The 19,425-nt window shown below is 39.0% G+C and overlaps 1 protein-coding gene across 2 annotated transcripts in view; it reads right to left on the bottom strand.

Annotated features, from left to right (window-relative positions):
* The window catches only part of TENT4B (terminal nucleotidyltransferase 4B), a 41,294-nt gene that overhangs the window by 11,932 nt on the left and 9,937 nt on the right, over positions 1-19,425 (bottom strand). For both annotated transcript variants that reach the window (XM_059857073.1, XM_059857071.1), the window contains exons 2-4: positions 8,141-8,264; positions 2,972-3,018; positions 95-215 (exon numbers count right to left, since the gene is read on the bottom strand). In XM_059857073.1, the coding sequence (XP_059713056.1) occupies positions 95-215; positions 2,972-3,018; positions 8,141-8,264 (292 nt within the window). The remainder of the gene's footprint in view (positions 1-94; positions 216-2,971; positions 3,019-8,140; positions 8,265-19,425) is intronic.

Below are 19,425 nucleotides of genomic sequence, written 5' to 3'. Positions count from 1 at the left end.
TTCTGCTTATAAAAATTCATTCTTTTAACCAACATCTTTCTTTGATGAGAAATTTAGCTTAAAACAAGGGAATACCCTCTTCCCCCAAACTTACAGTTGCTTTATCTAAAACCTTCACTGAGTTTTCATCTGCTACATTGTGCTTTCTAAGAGCTTCTTCCAGGGTCCATAGAGGTAATGTCTCCCATTTTCCAAACACAACTAAATCAATATCACTGAAATGGAAAAAAAATATATTTATTCAAATTAAAAGAATGATACACTTAAATTACAAACAACTGACATTTATGTATAACTCGAATAAAGCTGACAGGACATAGCTGAACCAAATAATTCTGATTTTTCTGAGGAAACTCTTACACTTGGGGAAATACAGACCATTTCAGGTTACCCAGAGGATGGGACAGATAAACATAATTCAATTAGGCTGCAAAGCCTAAAATTAGTCTCCTCAGGCCACACTGTGATCAGAGAGGGATCAGCTTCTCTGGAGTGATTCAGAACAAGAAATGAACTTGTTATGAATCACCACCTTTGGGCTGTATTCATCAGGAATGTTGATTTAACAGCCTGACACCAAAAGGAAAAGTCCTGTTTCCCATCCTCTACTCCCACATGCATGACATGACCATGTCTCCTCCTTTGCTCCAGGTCTGGTGTTTGCCTAATCCACAGCAAATCAGTTCAACCTATTAATGGGTCTGGCAGAAACCTTCTTCACTCCCCCCTTTAAAGGGCCCACAGAACATTCTGGGGTAATTTCCTGCCTCTCTGCATCTCTAAGTTGCTTTTTTGGATGATCAGAGCACCAGAGGGCACAGGGTAAGCTGCTGGCCTGTAGTACCAAGAACAGGGAGCAAGGTAAGGGAGAAGAAAACATGGCAACTTGGACTTCAGGAAGCAACAAGCTATTTAATAAGATCAAGCCACTTATTAACTCAGCTCCTTGAAGGGTGTCTCCATCTTACTACACTTCCTCCCTATGCACACACAAAATCACTTCATTACACAGGAAGCTGACACCCTAATCCAATCCCTGAACTCAAATTCAGAAGGTGGCTGGTGTCACATCTGAGCCAGTGAGGGCTACTGTGAGATCCTGAGCTCCTCCCTCTTGGCTCCCCAGGTCCTTTGATTCCCCTGCTTGGCCATGACCACAAAGGAGGTGAGCATGTAACCCTATAGTTATGCTAGCAGGGTGCTTCAGTGATATGGGAAACTGTGTAACAGAAAACACAAGAAAGTTTAGAAATACTTTCCCCTGCAACAGATTCTATAGGTCTGCTGATTGACAAACACCACTGCTTCAGCAATCCCAAAGAAACTGCATCTGCATTAGATGAGCTGTCTCCTGAAGCAGCAGCTCAGCCACAGACCACTTGGCTGACAAGGACAGGCATCACCCAGCCTCTTTCAGAAAGGTGTTCAAAACTGGCTTGGAGAGCAGGAAATGCTGCTGGACATGTCTCTTCTAAACTAAATGAGTGTTAAACCCACTGCTGACAGTTAGAAACAGGAGACATTTTCCTGATGCACACCAAGAGAGAAAAAGCAGCTCTGTTGCCACCTTGAGCACAGACACTGCCTGCAAAGGGACACAGAGATCCAGCAGCAAAGCCACTGTGTGCCCAAACCTTCACCAGCAGCTTAAGCTAATGGATACAGAGCAAATCCCAACAGAGACACACAGCATTAAACACACACTTCAGGCCTTTCTGAACCCCAGAGCCTGAGATCTAAAACTGAGAGGAGGGAAAACCTAGGGCAAAGGGAAGTTTTGATAGAAGGCAACAGTGAATTAATGAGCAACACAGAAATGATGACCATTTTGAAAGTTTGGCAAGCACTGCCACAGGAAGGTTTTTTGTGGGTTTATGTACTGCATTTGAAGTATCTGCATTTGTTCTCCCCTAAAACCACACCACAACACTCACCTGAAACAAATACTCAAGAAAGGCAGTATATGACAACAGAAAAACATTTTTGTTATATCTGTTTCAAATCAATCAAGCAAATATAGTAAAGTATCCATCAAGCGGCCAGGAATATCTCTCTAGCATTACCAGCATTAATTCATATTTAATTAAGCCTATTTTAAATGAATTTTAATAAGGCTAGGAATGAGGCCAAATGTGAAAACAATGAGTATTTGTACACCTCACTTCTGGCTTTACAAACAAAAAGTGAGAAATTAGACTTCCTTACAACTCCTGAAACTAAAGCAGGAACTAAAGCATCTGTCAGGTTCTTTCTTTTACAAACAGAGATGGAACAATGATGAGGATACCCCTCACCCGCAGTCAGTACTAGATGTCCTCCTGTTCCCAAAGTATGGAACTCAGTTCAAAAGTTATCCTCAGATTTATGTATTTAAATGTGTTTATCCCCTACAGCCATTTAAGCCTTTCACTCCATTTCTATTTAGTTGCCATAAATACTCACAATTTCTACACAGAAGATACCAGTGTCACTGATTAAAGACTCTTTATGAAAACTAGCAATGCATTTGGAAAAGGCAGATGTTGACTATTGTACAGATTTCACAAAAGAAGACTGAAGGAAAAAACCCAATTCTGTTGTAACATTTTCTCTTCAGCGCTAACATTAACAACATTATGCTAAAGGTTTCAATTTAGTCATCTGTGGAGATAAAATTTAGCTTTTCTTTTAGGGCCAACATCTTATTTTTGTATTAATGAAGCCAAATTCCAACATAAGTCTTTTCTGACCACATGGTAATTCAGAACCTTCTACTGACACCTGCAAGATCTATACAGACACGTGTTACAGTCAATAGCATTATTGCATTTCTGTACAATTTGCAGAGAACTAATAGCTTAACACTTGCTTAGCATAACAAGTATTGACACAAGTAACACAGATCCTGGGAGAGCACATAAATAACCCCAGGGTTACAGGTCAAACAAGTTACTTTTCTTTTGTGTGGAATTGACACTGAAAAATTACTAACCTTGTAGGTAAATATAAACCAGTTTTAAAACTTCCAAATATCTGCACCTGAAACACAAGAAAAGGATATATAAGAAAACATATAGGATGAATTAAGAAAATTTTCAGGCTTCAGAAGACAAAGTTTATTAAGCTGCTTGTAAAGGCTGGCTATTGCTACCCTCCATTGGTAGATTTTGGTATTGCTAACAGGCACTGAATGCTTCTGTTAAAGCATACACATCTTCAATGTACTACAAACAGCTGATCCTCATTCTTTTTACTCATAAAACATTAATAACTTTGGCTTTTCTAATAAACAACTGCTTTGCAATGTAAAAATTGTTCCCATTACCAAATCTGTCAAATACCCAGAACCCAAGATTTTGAAATGCTTAACGATGACAGAATATTTAAGAAAAACAGTATCAGTTTAATTTGATTTTTGTTTTCACATCTCAAAGTATATCTCTCAGTATTTAAGCATTTCGAAGTTTAACATATTTCCATTACTTTGCATACTTCAAAAAAAATCAATTCTATCATGACCCATTTTTTTTCTGCATAACAAAGCAAGTAGCACAACTCTATCTATTTCTGCTTAAACAACAAACGGAAGTTTCAGAGAGCTTCACATCCCACAGAATTACTTTATTATGCTGGATTTTTACTAGCACTGGAGGTGTAAACCATCAGGTTTCCCCTGTAAGCTGTCCAAAACCACATTCTCATTACTTAGCCAAGCCTTGCAGGGAGGTCGAACTCAAGTGCTGAGTCTCAAAGTGGGGCTGGGGAGACTTCAAAGTAAAAAATATCTACACATTTGGGCTAATTTTCAACCATTCTTCTGATGTGTTTCCCACAGCCACCTTATACAGACTTGAGTATTCTGCTTTAATGAGTCTCATACACCAGCTTGATTGCCACCTATTTGTATGTCAAGTGACCCACTTTTTATGTTTTTCCCCTTCAGGATAAGAAAAAGGGGGAGACAAGAAAAGATGATGTTTTGCAAGTGCCTTAATACTTTAGTAGACTAAGAAGCAGTTGGGGTGCTTCTTCTGGATTATTTTTTATTGCTTCACTTCTCTTGGCCCCTCACCCCATGCCCAATATAAAGTACATACACAATTTAATATTGAAAGTTCATAGCTTCTCAAACTGGCAAAGCCTGTGAGAGGTGCCACAGCACAAACATCAGTATTGTACAAAAGCATAAAGACATCACAAAGCTAAGAATGTAATAATAATAATAATAATCAGTATGTTTATCCAGGGTAGTAATAAATGTATCCTCTATGAAACTGGGTTCAGTCAAACCAGGATTCACTTGGGCACCAAAAACACCAGAAAAGTGCTTTTGCACAATGAAACAGCCACTGATGGGTTCAGAAAAAACTAAATGTGCTTTCACAATATCAAACAAAATAGTGTGTTCAGCTGAACAGCAAAGAGAGCCTTTACTGAATAAACAACCCTGAAAGTATTCATAAACTTACTGATACAACATATATGACCTTTACCAAAAGGAATGAGACAACATCTGCTCTTGTACAATAATCTGGAGTATGAGAAACACTGAACTATTAAAAAAGAAACCCACACCCACACTTCAACCACTCTCTCACAAAAACTGGAAAGATAAAAGAGGAAGAGTGGAGAAATTGGAACACAAATTTTAAAGGACTTTGATTTATTATCAATTTGGAATTTAAATTGTTGAAGCTCTGTAGCCATGCATGTATTGAAAGTATCCCAAACCAGAACACTATTATGGCTTAAGATGTGAGCATTAGTTTTGTGTTGTGCCAATGCTGCTGATCATGTTTTTATTGCTTGTGGACAGAGATCTGTATTTGCACTCATAAGATAACTTCAGTCCTCACAGTACTGTAAAGACTCCTACTCCTCTATGTTATTGTTACTGTTTATCCCACACTTCTGTGAACTTGTTCATATTAAATTCCACAGTTCCTGAAGGAGCTTTAATTACAGTATGTGTCTAAATACATGCTCACTAAGCACAACAGAACTTGGAAACCCACAAAAGCATGGTAAATTTCTGGTACCAAAATCCCTCTGTCAAAACAACAAAAAAAACATCCACAGCCAATTTAATTTCCCTTTCTTCTACATCTTTCAGTAGAATTTTCTGAAGTTTGTCGAACTAAATAGAATTCATCTTTCTTCCTTCATTCCCAATCATAGTATTTTCATAATTCAAGTGTGTGAAATATGTAACATTCCCTCTTTTCAGATCTATGTGGTCACATGGACATGAAGCTGAGGATATCATTACAAATGTATCCTAAATTCAACTGAGTAAGTACTTATTTGTTTAGTAGCCAAATTTTCCTACTGAACTTGTCAAAAATATTTGTCTTAAAAAGTTTTCATTTAAATGTTTTGGGTTGTTTGGTTTCAGCACAATTAAAGTGTTTCTTATGGTCAGAGCCCTGCTGATGCCAAGAACAGTTCTCACTTACTAGGAATGTTTCCTTCTAAGCACATTCCCTTGAGTAAGAGAGCAAATGACACAATTGCTAACTTCTATAAATAAAGTAACAGTTTAGGATACCTAGTTTTACCCCCTCCTTCCATCTGCTTTTTCAGCCTTTTCTTAAGTGGAACAGGGGAGAGGGAAAAAAAAAGGATGTGCTCAGGCACATTCCACATGTACATTCCCTGTACATTTAAACTCATGAAGCCAAATTTTTCTTTTCTTAGTATCGGATTTTTATATATTTATATATTTTTTATGTCTTACCTATGTGTTTAGTGAGAAACTACAAGCTAAATGTGTATGTTTAAGTTCCAAGTCTATTTAAGCTGGTTTGGCCATATCAACTACTCAAAAGGAACAGCTTAAACATTAACTCATCACTTTACACTACAGCTAGAGCTGAGGACATTGGACCAGATAACACTCCACCTTCCCAGAGCACGCACCCAAAACTTGAATCTTAGAAGTAGCTAAACCAACACAGATTGTCAAAAGGTTAGTGATTAACTCAAAGGACTGAAAAATTACAAGAGACTATCCAAGTCGAACATAGTTGAGTTCAACAGTTCAGTTCCCAAGATGATCAGGCAAAACAAATTTTAGAAAAATAACACCACAGTAATGCTGTTGTCACCATTCAGTTCCCTTTTAGCCTCCAGAAAACAGAAGGACATACAAAAGGAGAATTCTTCCTCAACGTAACAACTGCAGACAAAATGCAGTTGGGCTTTGAAGAACAGTTACTGACTTGAGAAAAAGGAACTGGCACACTCTCACTCTCTAACGTTTTCAAGCACAGCAGAGAAAGACAGTCCTGGCAGATTTAACTGGCACTAATTGAAAAGTGAACTTTGGTTTTTCAACTACACAGTGTGTGCTTCCTCTCAGTCACGTTATGGCTAAGCCCAGTGGTCAGCTGTTGCTTGTGGTAGGACTTGTAATGTGCTTCCCCTCCTTAAATACTTGGTGGCTACAAAAAACTTTCAGCAGCTTAAAGAAAGACTGTTTTCTCAAGGATGAAAACTTACATACACACACACACACGTTATATACGCGCATAAAAGGTTACTTTTAATACAAAAGACTTTTACAGATCAAGCCTGTCCCACAGAGTATCTCTGGAAGCAGTATGTTCTGGTGCCCCATTCAAAGTGTTAGTGGTAACAGAGATCAATCCCCTGGTAATAAATCCATTCATTCCATTAGACTAGTCAAGTTTGCAGCAAACAAACTTGCCTAGGAAATTGCAACATCTCTAGGTTGAAGCCATCAGTGGTTTTGGAGAAATCCTCTCCTCCAAGGCACTGGCAATGTGGCACCCACACTGCTCCCTACACTAATGCCTGTCCACTACTCCTGCTCTTGATTAGAGTCCACCTGACTGTTTCAGTGGGTTAGAGGAGAGCTGTGCAACACCTGTGGCACATGCTGCTCTCTTACACAGTTCTCATGGAAAGGCTACTGCATTTGCTCAAAGAGAAAATTGCCAGAAACGTGGAGTAGTGACTCAAACACCTCCCTCCAGCTGTGCAAAGGCAGCAATCACTGAGTGGAGTGCTCCTTCCATATGATGCTCTCTGATACACTGTCCATAACAATAACCACTTGGAAAATGAGTATATTTTACACACAAACCCACACATCACATACATAGGGCTTATGCAGAATTCACATTCTGTCATATTTGGCCGATTTCTAAAAAGGCATTCCAAAAAACAGGCTAAGAAGATTTGAAATGAACAGTGGATTTAAGTCACTCATGTCAAAACACTGTCTTTAACTGTGGCAGGATCAAAGAGCATTCCTTATACTAGAGATTCTGCTGTCTGAATCTGGTTTGCTATTCTGGCTAACAAGCCCTTATTTTCAGCTACTGTTATCTACAAATAGATGACTACAGCTAGAAATTTACATTCTGGAAATGAACACAGTATTAGTAGAAGAATATAATTAAACTAGATTCAATTATGCCAGAAACCCAACTGTGTCCCCATAAAACCATACTGACTTATAAATGCAACTTCTCTGTCTTCTTTTTAATCTAACCTTTATCAAAAAACCCCACAGCTCTGCATAGGAGAAACTCTTGCTTTGAATGAGCATATACTAGCAAAAACCCATCCTCAGCGGAAAGAGGCATTACACAGCTCAGCACACAGGTCTACAGATTTGTTTCTTCCTAAACATGGACTCCTGAGTTTTTTTAGATTTGTAAAATATATCAATTTAGTATAACTGCCCATTAAAAATACCATGGTCTATGCAATGTGATATGGTTGGTACACCACCTTAACAGATTTATTCAAGATCACAAGTCTTTGAACTAAAAGCCCTACTACTAAAGACAGGAGTTTCAAAAGATTTTTTTAAACACAATACATGCATACATGCATGTCTGATATGCTTCCATTCATCTTGTCAAATAAATATTCACAAGACTGAACATTGCCACACCTTATGCCTTTTCTTTGACTACAGCAGGACTAAGTTGTCTTTGATCCTATGTGTGATAGAAAATGTTACCCTGCATTATTTGAGTAAGAAAGATGATCCCTCTCATTTCACCAGAAGTCTTTTTATGTTTAACATGGAAAAGTAAACAGCATTTGCAATATTCAACATTCATAAAGTAAACAGGTACAAAATGTTGCTTTTACATATTAACAAATAAAACAGTGTCCTACTCACATCTGCATTAGGCCAGAGCTCTTTGATAACATTTTCTATTCTGGACACCACTTCCATCCGCATTCTCTCTTCTTCAGGTCTGGGAGACATATACTTATAAAAGTCAATGATTTCTTCATGAAGACTAAGAAAGAAATAAAAAGAGAAAGAACAAAGAATCAGAAAAAACCCCACATGCAAATAAAATATCAACTATTCTAGCCAAAAATATTTTAAGCTCCTAGTTCTCAGTTTCATTAAGGGGCAATTTCAGAGCTGCATGCAATTAAGAAAAATCCACATTCACAACACTTTGTAGCATTTAGTTTCAATTAGCTTTTTATGCCAACAGGTCAATATTGCACTTGATTTGCAAAAAGCATGGAAGCAAATCTAAATCCAAGTGCCTTCAATTCACATTGAAAGTCACACTCTATTTTAATGCCAGCATAACACAGAAATGGTTCAGTCTTCAACTATGAACGCAGCTGTAGCTCTGAGTACACACTTCACAAAAACACTTCCTAGTCAGCCCCTTGGCACCAGGCAGGGAGTTTCAGGCAGCAGTCTGTATTCAGCACCACGCTTGCAAAAGTTGACAGTAATTGTGCCAGTACTAGAGCTAGAAAAACTGCTTCTTTTACTGCTTACAGAAGTCACATAAACTAAAAATGTACTCTCCCCCCATAACCCCAGAAAATACGCAGTACACATGCAGCAGCAATTGCTCAGAGAATAAGTGACTGACAGTTAACCCATATATAATTTACCATATTACATGTGTTTTTCATTGTCAGTGAGTTATGTTTAGCTTGCCTGTAATGAGAGCTGAAATAAAAATGTCTTCATTCAGTGCTACAAATTTCTGTGCTTCTGTAGTACCAGAAACACATCATCAACTTGACTAATAATATAATCCCAGCCACAGGGTAACTAAATTGATTTCATTTGTTTCCTGCAATGACCATTATAGTAATAGCTAGTTATCTTTTAAGAATGTATTGTTTCCAGTTACCAAGTACAACTGCATCTTTCATTAAAGCTCTGAGGGACCACCAGAAGAGAGCAATTTATTAAGACCAAGCCCTTAGCTGAGATGGGGAATCTAATACTTCCCTACTGCACACACACTTAAATAAATCAAATGTTAATAACTGGAAGCTGTATACAGGTGTCAACAAAACTGATTAAAATATCCAACAGTTGTGTTTAGCAGAGTCAGAGCAGGCAAAGAGCTCACACCACCTGTGTTAAGTTCTTCCAGTACTGCAGTGTTATGAACAGCACAAGCTTCCCTCCCTCCACCCCCAAGTTAGGGGAACAGTCACAATAGCCTGGCAGCTTGGGGTGACCATTGCCATTACTCTCTATACTGATAAGGCTAAGAGAAAAACTCCTCTGACAAAGGACATCTCTTACCTCCTCCTGCAGCTGCTTTCTTGCTTTTCCTTGGAAGTTTACACCCTGGAGTTAATGTGCACATTCCAAACCACCACTTACACCAGACTGACTACTCTGCCTTCAGCTTTCCAGCCAGTTCTACTCTTCACTGCTATTCCATGTGTTGGCATTTAAACTTTCTCACCGTTATCTTCCCAGGGCAAGCACGGGATTCAGGTGAGAAGTAGGTGATAAAGGACAAGTTGAGCACATCAATGACCAAATTCATTCTGTCCTCACTGCAGATCACGTGTACTGTATTGCTAATTTGTTTCCACATGCTTGACCATTAATCTAGCTTTCAAAACCAGAAGTAGCAAGGAAAATGGGCAAACCCCCCAATAATTAAATCCCTGAAAATAGAAATTATGTTTCAACTGTAATTGGTAAACCAGCTTACAGGCAGAACTGGGAGTCAGGTCTGTCTTTAGGGGCTACAAAGCGGGAACTGATCAAGAAACACCAGCCCCATTTCTGCCTCTGCTCCTCTGGACCAGCTGGAGCAGACTGGTTACATCCACAGGGCACATGAAACACTGCTCTGGGGCAGTGTTTTCAGCAAGGACTGAATCCCCACACGCAAGGCGAGCCACGAGGAGCAACACCACGCTGTCTGAGGGCACTGAATGGCAGGAGACATACTGGGATGATACCAAGGGAGTATCCCTGGGGAGAAATTCATGTATGGCACAGCACAAATCCACAGTGCCCATCATTAGTGGGCCCAGCTGCTCCTGGGCTCGTGCTTTATGGGAGTTAATTGTTGCCCTGTGCCATCAGGGAACTCTGAAAGAACAAAGCAATCCGAAAAGAGGTCCCCAAAGTGCACAGAGAGCCAAGCCATACACACACTGCAGTTCTCAGGGCACTGCTCTTTATTAACTCCACTGACACTCTGAATCCAGATAATTATATCAATTGCTGCCTTCTTTAGAAGCACATAAAATAACCATGTGTTGTCAGAACCAGATGTATTTCTTTTTCTAAACATAAATCACAGATGCCTGCATTTCTTTGAACAGGATCCTTCTTATTCTTAGGTAGTCATCAAAAGCTTTGTGGCAAAACAAAAAATCAAGCTACCTGCAAACACACAAACCTACATTACACATGCACTGAATGTTAGTAAACACTACACATGTAGAAAAGAATGAAATCTGAACTTTTTCAATGACAGAAGAAAGGCTTAAAGACTACTAGAGAGTTCTCATCAGCACTCCAGTTGGAAATAGTACAGACATATCTGTGTTTCATCTGCTGCAAGACTCCTGCTGCCAGGACCTCCTGTGCTGCACAGAGCCATGGTGTGCAGAAGGCAGGCAGAAGCTACAGGGGCTCAAGACTACACCTGGATCCATATTTCCCTGCCCAATAACAGGCTGCTGCCAAGAAATAAGGGAATGATTAATTAAAGCCAAGACAAACAGAAGTAAGCACACGTGGATTTCAGAGTAGAACAACATGACTTAGAGGCGTGACTCCAATTAATGTGGAGTTAACTCATGCTGTATTGAAAATTAAAACTCAAGGTTATTCACTGTCTTAATCAACATCTATTATAGTTGCTGCTTTTCAAAACAATTTGTTAGGATTAATAGAGTCTGTTTACAAAAGTCTCTAGTGAAATTTTCTATATTTAGCCAAAATGAAGATCAAAGAGACTGAGATGTTCTTTTTGGCATCATAACAGTACTTTATTATTTAATACCATTACATTCTTCAGTAATTTCAGATAAACGTCTTTAAAAGGAGACTTGTTTATAGAAGGAAATTACACTGTAATAAACCTGATTTCACTATTGAAAGATATTTCATTTGGCTTTACAGTCATACTGAAGCACACCCAAAACATACTTAGGATGCACAGAGAGAATTATCTGCCATGCACAAGAGCATTAGTTTGCCATTTTTGTTATAGCAAATAGGAGTAAACAAGTGGATATTTGTCCTGTACTTCAGGAAATCTTAACACATGGGGAAAAGTAAAATAAAAAGCTCTTACCCTTTCTCTAAACATGTTTTAAAACTAAGTTTTACCTTTATCACACCTGTTTTCAAGTCAGGTAAGCTGATTCCATCAGAATTTCACAGCGAGAAGAGAATTATAAAGAAGCCGCTCAATTTAATTTCATGTCCCACTCAGAGGGACAGTGATGCATCATTAAAAAATAAACTATGGCTGCAAAATCACAAGAATGACTTCCCATGGTAACATCACTGAACAGCCCCACCAGCAACACAAGACTGTAAGACTGAAGTCTCTTAGGTGAAAAGCTGCAGCTTTTGTGAGGAGCAAGTACTATGGAACATAGTGCATTACATTACTTTCTTAGTTTGATCACAACTTACTTTATTTTGTGGCACAACTTGTGGGCTCTACATGTAAAACTCAGGAATCTCAAGCTCCTTTACATAAGACATTGTTCTGGAGTATGAATCTTGCTGCATGTCTGGCAATCAATTAAAAAATAATCATGTATGAACAAAATGTCTTTTCTGTTTGATACGCAGAGCACACAGATAACGTGGCCTAGCACATACACTTGATGTGTGCACTTCAGCTGCCTGACACCTAAACCAGCACAACTCTCCTGCTGCAAGTCCAGAAATGGAACCAACAGTGACACTGGGAGGGACATCACACCATGAAACACAACTGGAGATACTGCAAGTGACACTTCTCTGCACTCAGATCCGGATGCAGAATAAATGAGCAGCCCACTGTCCTCACAGATTTTGGCAGCTTGGAGGAAGCCAGCCTGACTGAATTAGTGCCCAGGGCTCAACAGCCACACCAGTGGCTGAGTGAGACCATTCCCTCAGGCCCCACTGTCCCAAGCAGCTGAGCAGCAAAGCCCAGTCCTGCTAAAGTAGATCCCAGTCCTGCTAAAGTAGATCCCAGTCCTGCTAAAGCAGAGCAGCCAGCGAGGTGAAGATCATTCTGACCTGTTTGCTTCATCACAGGATAGCAGTTAAGTGTTGTTTTGTGTCTCAACACACTGTATTACACTAACCAGAATAATTGGTTTTATTTTAAAAAATTCCTGTTTTAGTCATTCTGGAATTGTGCTATGCTTCCACTCTCCTCTAGCTCTTCTTTATTCTTCATTTCACAGGAGAAATTATGCAGGCATGCATGTTCTAATTTCTCTCATCAGGGCGTTACCCATGGCTTCTGTTCCAACTGTTCAAAATTCTGCTCATCCACCCCAAAGAGCTTCTCTGCCTTGGGCTTATATATTCCTTTGCACACAAAAGGCTATTTGCAACGTCACTGGAGATAATTTAAAACAGTGGATATCAACTACACTCAAAAAAATCATCTAGTGCTCATGCACTATAGTTTGGTTTTGGCAGGATTTCTGAAGGAAGTTTCATTTGCAGAATGATGAAAATCTAAATTATTTAGAAATGCTGTGGATGGTGGGCTGAAGCAAGATGAAAGTCACACAGGTGAATTTCATCTTCCCAAACTCTATGATTTAAACTTTACGAGTTTAAGGGATATTTGCAACATAGTCCTGCAGCACTAAATGAGCCTTTTGTATCTGAGTTTTCTTTGGATAAGTAATTCCTAAAGGACAGCGTTTAATTGCTCCTATCATTTAAAGTCTTAAAAATTGAAGGAAACAAGGAGAAATACTGTGGTATTTCAGGATTATAATCGTCTTTGGAGAAGAATGTGAAGGAGGAACCTGAGGTATTTTAGCCACTGAAAGCATCAATACTTAAGAATCCAAACTGCACCCATCCCTTCACTCCCAAAAGGAAAGCTAGCATTGCACAGGAGACAGAATAACTTCAGTCTGAAGCCTCCAAAGGTATTTTACTAAGAAAGGATGGTACTGGTAAATTCTGCCAAAACTTCCTAAGTTTCGTGAACTAAACAAAGCTTTACCCCTACTATTCATGACCTACTTTGTTCTGAAATAGTTTGAACAACAATTGTACTAAGGTAAAGATACAGAAAGCCTAATCCTCACTCTCTCCCTCACAATTTTATTAGGGAATTCAACACCTTCCTAAATTAACCTTCAATTTGAACACTGCTCTTCCACAAGCTTAATAAAATCTTTTCCAGATTACCATTACCATCTGCATGTGCTGAATAATGAAGTAGGAACGACAGCAGACACTGTAAAGATCACAAATTATTTTCCCACCTACAAACTCAGGCAAAACCAAACATTAGAGTCCTGAAGGGAACTGTAAATATGAAGCATCTGCTGAGGTCCTTTCCCTACCACCTGGGCCTCCATAGCAGACAAATCCTTTTAATATTTGCTGGCTTAAGCTACTGAAAAAAACCACTTAACTGCATTTGCAGGTGATTTAATAAGCACTTAAGTTTCATTGTGACTGACACATCAGTCCTCATAAGAAAATAAAATTATGCATAATAAAGGAAACAATTTTCAAAAGCCTCAGAGACTTTGACTATCAATTTTTATATCCTTCATTACTGGACCATATCAATATATTATATGTCACACAGTAACCATATTTTGAGACACATATGCCCTACAGGAGCTTTAAAATCAAACATCCCCAAACATGTCCATAATAGCAACTTGACAAAACCAGCTTAAAGAGCTAGGTTTTTGATATCAAACATTTTTTTCTTCAGTTCTCCCATTTGAATTACAGTTTCACAGACCATCTATTCACAGTTTAACTAAAAACAGACATGCAGAAAAAAAATAGGTATTCCACTGCATAAGGAATCACTAAACATCACTAAAAATCAGGATATCCACTATATAAACAGTTTCTAAGGTGCAAATGGAGAATTTCCCTTTGCAGACAGGTAGGCAAATGAGGTTTATATCAGTCCCTGTCCATTTTAGCCCAGGTGTTTGTTACCAGTGCCTGACTTCCCAGACACAGGGTCTGTTATAACAGGATTACACAAACCAACCTAATCCATCCAGGGCAAGGTTAGCCAAGCTCAATCCCACCTCCTTTATCAGTTCAGGTAAAGCAGACATTTCTCAGAGCTGTGGGGAGCCCAAGGAGGAACCCTCACCCCCTGAGCCCCCCAAGATGGCAAAGGGTGGAAAGATGCAAGCAGAACTTCAAAGGGCACAGCTCCACCCAAAAAACCACCTCTGGCAATCACCTCTGGCAGCTTTCAGGGTTTACCCAAGAATAGCTTGCCCTTTCTAACTAACATTTGTTATCTGCTGTGAAATTCAAATAATTGCCTTTTAGGACCTTTTATTTGCCTTTTAGAGCAAAATTTCCACAAATATGTAAATGATTTAGCAACCCTGATCTTATTTCCAGGACTAACATATTTTGGGATTAATCTGATCATACTGATACTGAGTTTTGCAAACATGGAGATAGTTATGCAGGTTTCTTCGATGCTGGGGGGGAAAAATAAGTCACTAAATTTACGCTACAAAACCTACACTTTCTATCCTGTGCAAACACTTGAAAGCCTATTTCTTCCTCCAATCAACACCCACTGACCCCAAATCCCTCAAAATAATGTTGTTTTTTTCACCTATGTTCTGTATTTTACATTAACTTATAGGTTTAACTGCATCATAAAAGGCAGTAAAATAGCACTGCTTTATGGAACCAGCATAGTGTAATAGAGATATTAAAACACTGGACAAAGAAGAAATGTGGACAGCCCTTTTTAATTATTTAAACTGGTATCTCTATCTTCCCAGTTTATTTATTTTATGGACCCTTTGTTTCAATCAGCATCAGTGCTCTCTTCTTTAAACTTATTTGAGCTACTTCTACCTAAAATTCCCAAGCATATTCTTTAGTCAGAAGTGAAGTAACAGACTCTTTTCCTACCAAGGTAAAAGAGAGCATTTTTTGTCTGTTTATACAATTCATTGTGTGCTTTGCCCTCCTAAAGTACACTTGGATGTACTAGAATTCTTCCTACAGAAATTTGTCTTTCAAGAGGGGGAAAAATCCTACTGAACTTTAATTATAAATCAGATGCTTGAATTAGTCCTACCAGTAAGTGATTTGAAGTGTAACTCTGCAACGAATCCACTGGCTTGTAAATCCATGCCATATGCATTCTCAGTCTTGCTCCTTATTTTTTGCAGCATTTCCAGCAAAAACATCAAACGCCAACTGGAAAGACTGTTTTGAGAAATACCCTTACTTCCCACTGCCTTTTTATTTTTTTTCAATCACACTGTACATAAAAACAATCTAGCTGAATCACTGCATGTGTGGGAATAACCTTCTATTTCTTCCCTGGAAAGTATCTCCATGTCATCCCTCCTTCCCATCTTTGTAAGCAAGTGCTGTGAGAGTCTGTTGCTTCTCTTCCCTCAGGTGATGGAAGATGCATTTTGCTACCAGAGGAGTGAAAAAAAAAAAAAAAAAAGAGAGGAACTGTTACCTTAACTGATCTGAAAGAAAAAGTACTGACAAAACAAAAAGATGAAGCAGGAGAAAAAGGTTTTGTGCATGAAAAACAAAGTAGGAAGAGCAGCAATGGGAAGAAGCTGATTTATTTCATAATGACAAAGAGTTCAACCCTAGTAATATCTAATTATCTTGAAACACACCAGTAATTCTAACATCTCCTATAAAAGACAGCCACACTGTTTTTCTTTAGCTCGCTTGCAAATCAATGTTAGTCTGCTGGAACAGCTGCACATACAGACTATGCAGTTTGCAAAGTCATCGTTTAAAATACAGATATATATTTTTTCAAAGTTTTAAAGTGCAACTATTAGCATGCACTTTGTATATTCTGGAATTACAGCTTCAGGTAAATTTCCAAACATTCAAAACCACAGAGAAGTTGAAGGTATCTTTATCCTACAGTGGGGAATTAGGACTTCCTCAGCCTACCAATTCCCTTTGCTTAAAAAAACACTCAGAAAGACCAAACAACAGTTTATAAATTTGCTTTGAAACAAGGGTTTACAAGTAAAAGTAACTATCAGTATCAACAGAATTTCAATTAATATTAATCAGTTAACCTTTCCTAGTAAAACAGCAACATTTGGGTTTGTGCTAGAGATGTAACAAAAGCTACAACTAGCAAATTACTGTAACACACAAATAGCTCTGACCCCCTCCGAACCAGCACAACAGGTATGAGCAGGGAGTTTTAAAGCAAATAAAGGTCAATTACATCAGTTCTGCAAATCACACCAGTGGTGTTACCATTAAACCAAACCAGAAGGCAACAGCAGGTCAGGTAATCTGCCTTTCTGTCTGTCTCCATAAAGCCAGGTAGCACAGATCTTTATACAGCTCTAGTATATTGCTTCTATTTTGTTAGTGTAGTAAATATTATCACATAAACAAACAATCTGTGACCTTCTGATAACTGGCACCACATGCTATCTGGGCAGAGGCGAGACTAACACACTCCCAGCAGACTGATCCTCCCAGTACTGAGTACTGCTGGAGGATAACAGGCTTGGGAAAAAACCTCTACCTGAAAACTCTGATGGGAGCAAAAAACCTGCAGCAGACCTTTGCCACCATGTGCACAGCAGCAGGTCACCCAACAGGAAGCCTGGCAAGCCTTGAACAGGGTTTTCTCACATAGAGCAGAGAGGAGAAAACTCTACTTCCACACACACAGTGGGTTCTGCTCGGCAAATATTCTTGTTTATGACTTGAGATATTATTTGACTTGAAAAATTAGTTAAATGAAAGAATGGAGAGCAATGTAATTATTAACTCCTGTCTCCTTCCATCAGAGTAGATTTACACTCTCCAATGTCCACTCCAAACAAGCCCACAGCAGTCCCTAAGAAGGAAGGGACACTAGAACGATGCCAGGCTTACCCTGCTCACCTGGAAGCCAAGACAAAAGGCAGTCTGAGGTCGGGGCTCCCACCCACCCGCAGTGCTGCAGCCCCACTTGGCCGCACAGATCAGTTACGCACCCGCGCACGCCCTGCTCGCTCCAGAAACCCTCTGCACGTCCATCTGTGCAGCAAACCTGCTCTGGAACTGCTCAGTAGGCAGGGGAACCAGGAACAGAATAAAACTCTCAACACCTCTCCTTCAGGAACATGGGATCAAACTGAAAATAATATAATAGAAAAATATGAAGTCCAAAAACTAGCCACAGTTGCAGTTCGTTAATAACTTTACAGCTCCAGAATAAGAACATTTTCAAATTAAATCTGAAGTGCCAGTATGCCATCTGGAAAGTCAATGCAGATTCCTAAGCCTTTCCAGCATCTTCTTATATTCACAGTCTTTTGGATGGTGGGTTTTATTTAGGTTTGTTGGTTTGTTTGTTTTTTAAAGAGAAGGGATTTTTGCACATCATTTTGGAACAATCGAGGAATACATATCTTTCTTATATCAGAAGTGTTCAAAATTTCTTATGAAAATATCTAAAGCTATTATTACAATTACAATTAAAACCATAAGGTTGAGTTTGTAGGTTAAATTTCTATTCCCTGAGCAAAATGAAGAATGACCCCAAGTTACCTGTTTTGAAACAAGTTTATCACCCGTTTATTACTTTGGTGACACTCTCCTACAGTACCAATAAAAGTTTAGATGCCCTACTGTCAGAGTAAGGCAAAATTAAAATCACAGATGTAGCTCCCCCTCTCACTTCTAAATGCTTAAAAGCAACTGCAGTGGGTGCACTTTGAAAGAGGAGGAACAATCACACTCACTACGGCAAAGGTACAAGGAACATTTCAGGTAACTTTTTATTTTAATGAATTGTTATCTTTACAGTAGGGGTGTGCACAGTGAACTATCTTCAGATTAAACAATGCAATATTCGTTTGGGAATTCATGATGCAGTATTATGCTCCCTTAAAGGTATATATTAGAAACTATTTGTTCATATTCTGATTTGTTCTCTTGTCCTCACATACTCTTATCTGCAAGGCAGGATGCACAGGTATCAGAAACATCATGGGCTGGGAGCAGTAACACTGCAAAGTATTTTGGAGTCAACAGTCTCCATTTGTTCTGCTTATTGTCACAGGATAGAAAGCTACAAACAATAACAATCAAAAAAGGACACTACCTAAGCAGATCACAGAAGAATGTTTCCCATGGTCACCTCTATCAGCACAGTGATAAACATGCATGCTTAAGCTGCAAAAAATGCTTCTTCTAACGTAGGTGACAGATCTCATCCTTCCAAGTACCTGGAGAAGTTGGTCCCTGACTAACCCTGTGGATCAAATCATGGCGTTTTATCTTCTTTATTTCCCCTGAAGCTTCAGCTTGTATATCTGTCAGAAAACTACCAAGAAATAGTTTAGTAGAGAAGAAAATACTAGAATACTGCATTGGAATACTTCCCATGAATCCAAAATGTTAAAAGAGCTATCCACACTGAAAGATGACTTAGTAAAGATTTCACACAGCTACCTCAAGTGCTGGGTTTTGCTTGGACATGAAGACAGAAGAATCAGCAGAGGATGGAAAAAGGGGGACTCTCTTACTCAGACTTAGTATCACAAAGGTGACTTCTGGAACTCACTCCAGGATGGAGCATCCCTCACTTGGCACACCTGCTCACACCATCCACATGTGAATTGACACATTTGTGCACAGAAAAACAGAAGTAGAAAATGCACTTCCATTTGTGCACTTCCAACAGAAGTAGCAAATGCAGAGTGAAAGGCTGTGCAGAACTCTCAGAAACACCCTCAGATTCATCCAACTCACTTGCTGGAAACAGTCTCTAAAAATAATTAGAATATTATGTAGAAGTGTGCTGTGTACCCAACAAATGAGTAGAAGATGCAGCACTGACCAGTTGTAAGAGAGGTATAAATAAGAGCTGTGAGCTCCACAAAGTGCAGAATCAATAGCAACTGAAAGAGCAAGTTTCAGCATGTCTGCAGCAGGTTTGCTTCAGAGCAGCAAAGGCTGAAGTGAAC

This window comes from Haemorhous mexicanus, chromosome 12, assembly GCF_027477595.1.
Source record: "Haemorhous mexicanus isolate bHaeMex1 chromosome 12, bHaeMex1.pri, whole genome shotgun sequence".
In the NCBI taxonomy this organism is placed as follows: Eukaryota; Metazoa; Chordata; class Aves; order Passeriformes; family Fringillidae; genus Haemorhous; species Haemorhous mexicanus.
This window is presented reverse-complemented; position numbering and strand designations above follow the sequence as displayed.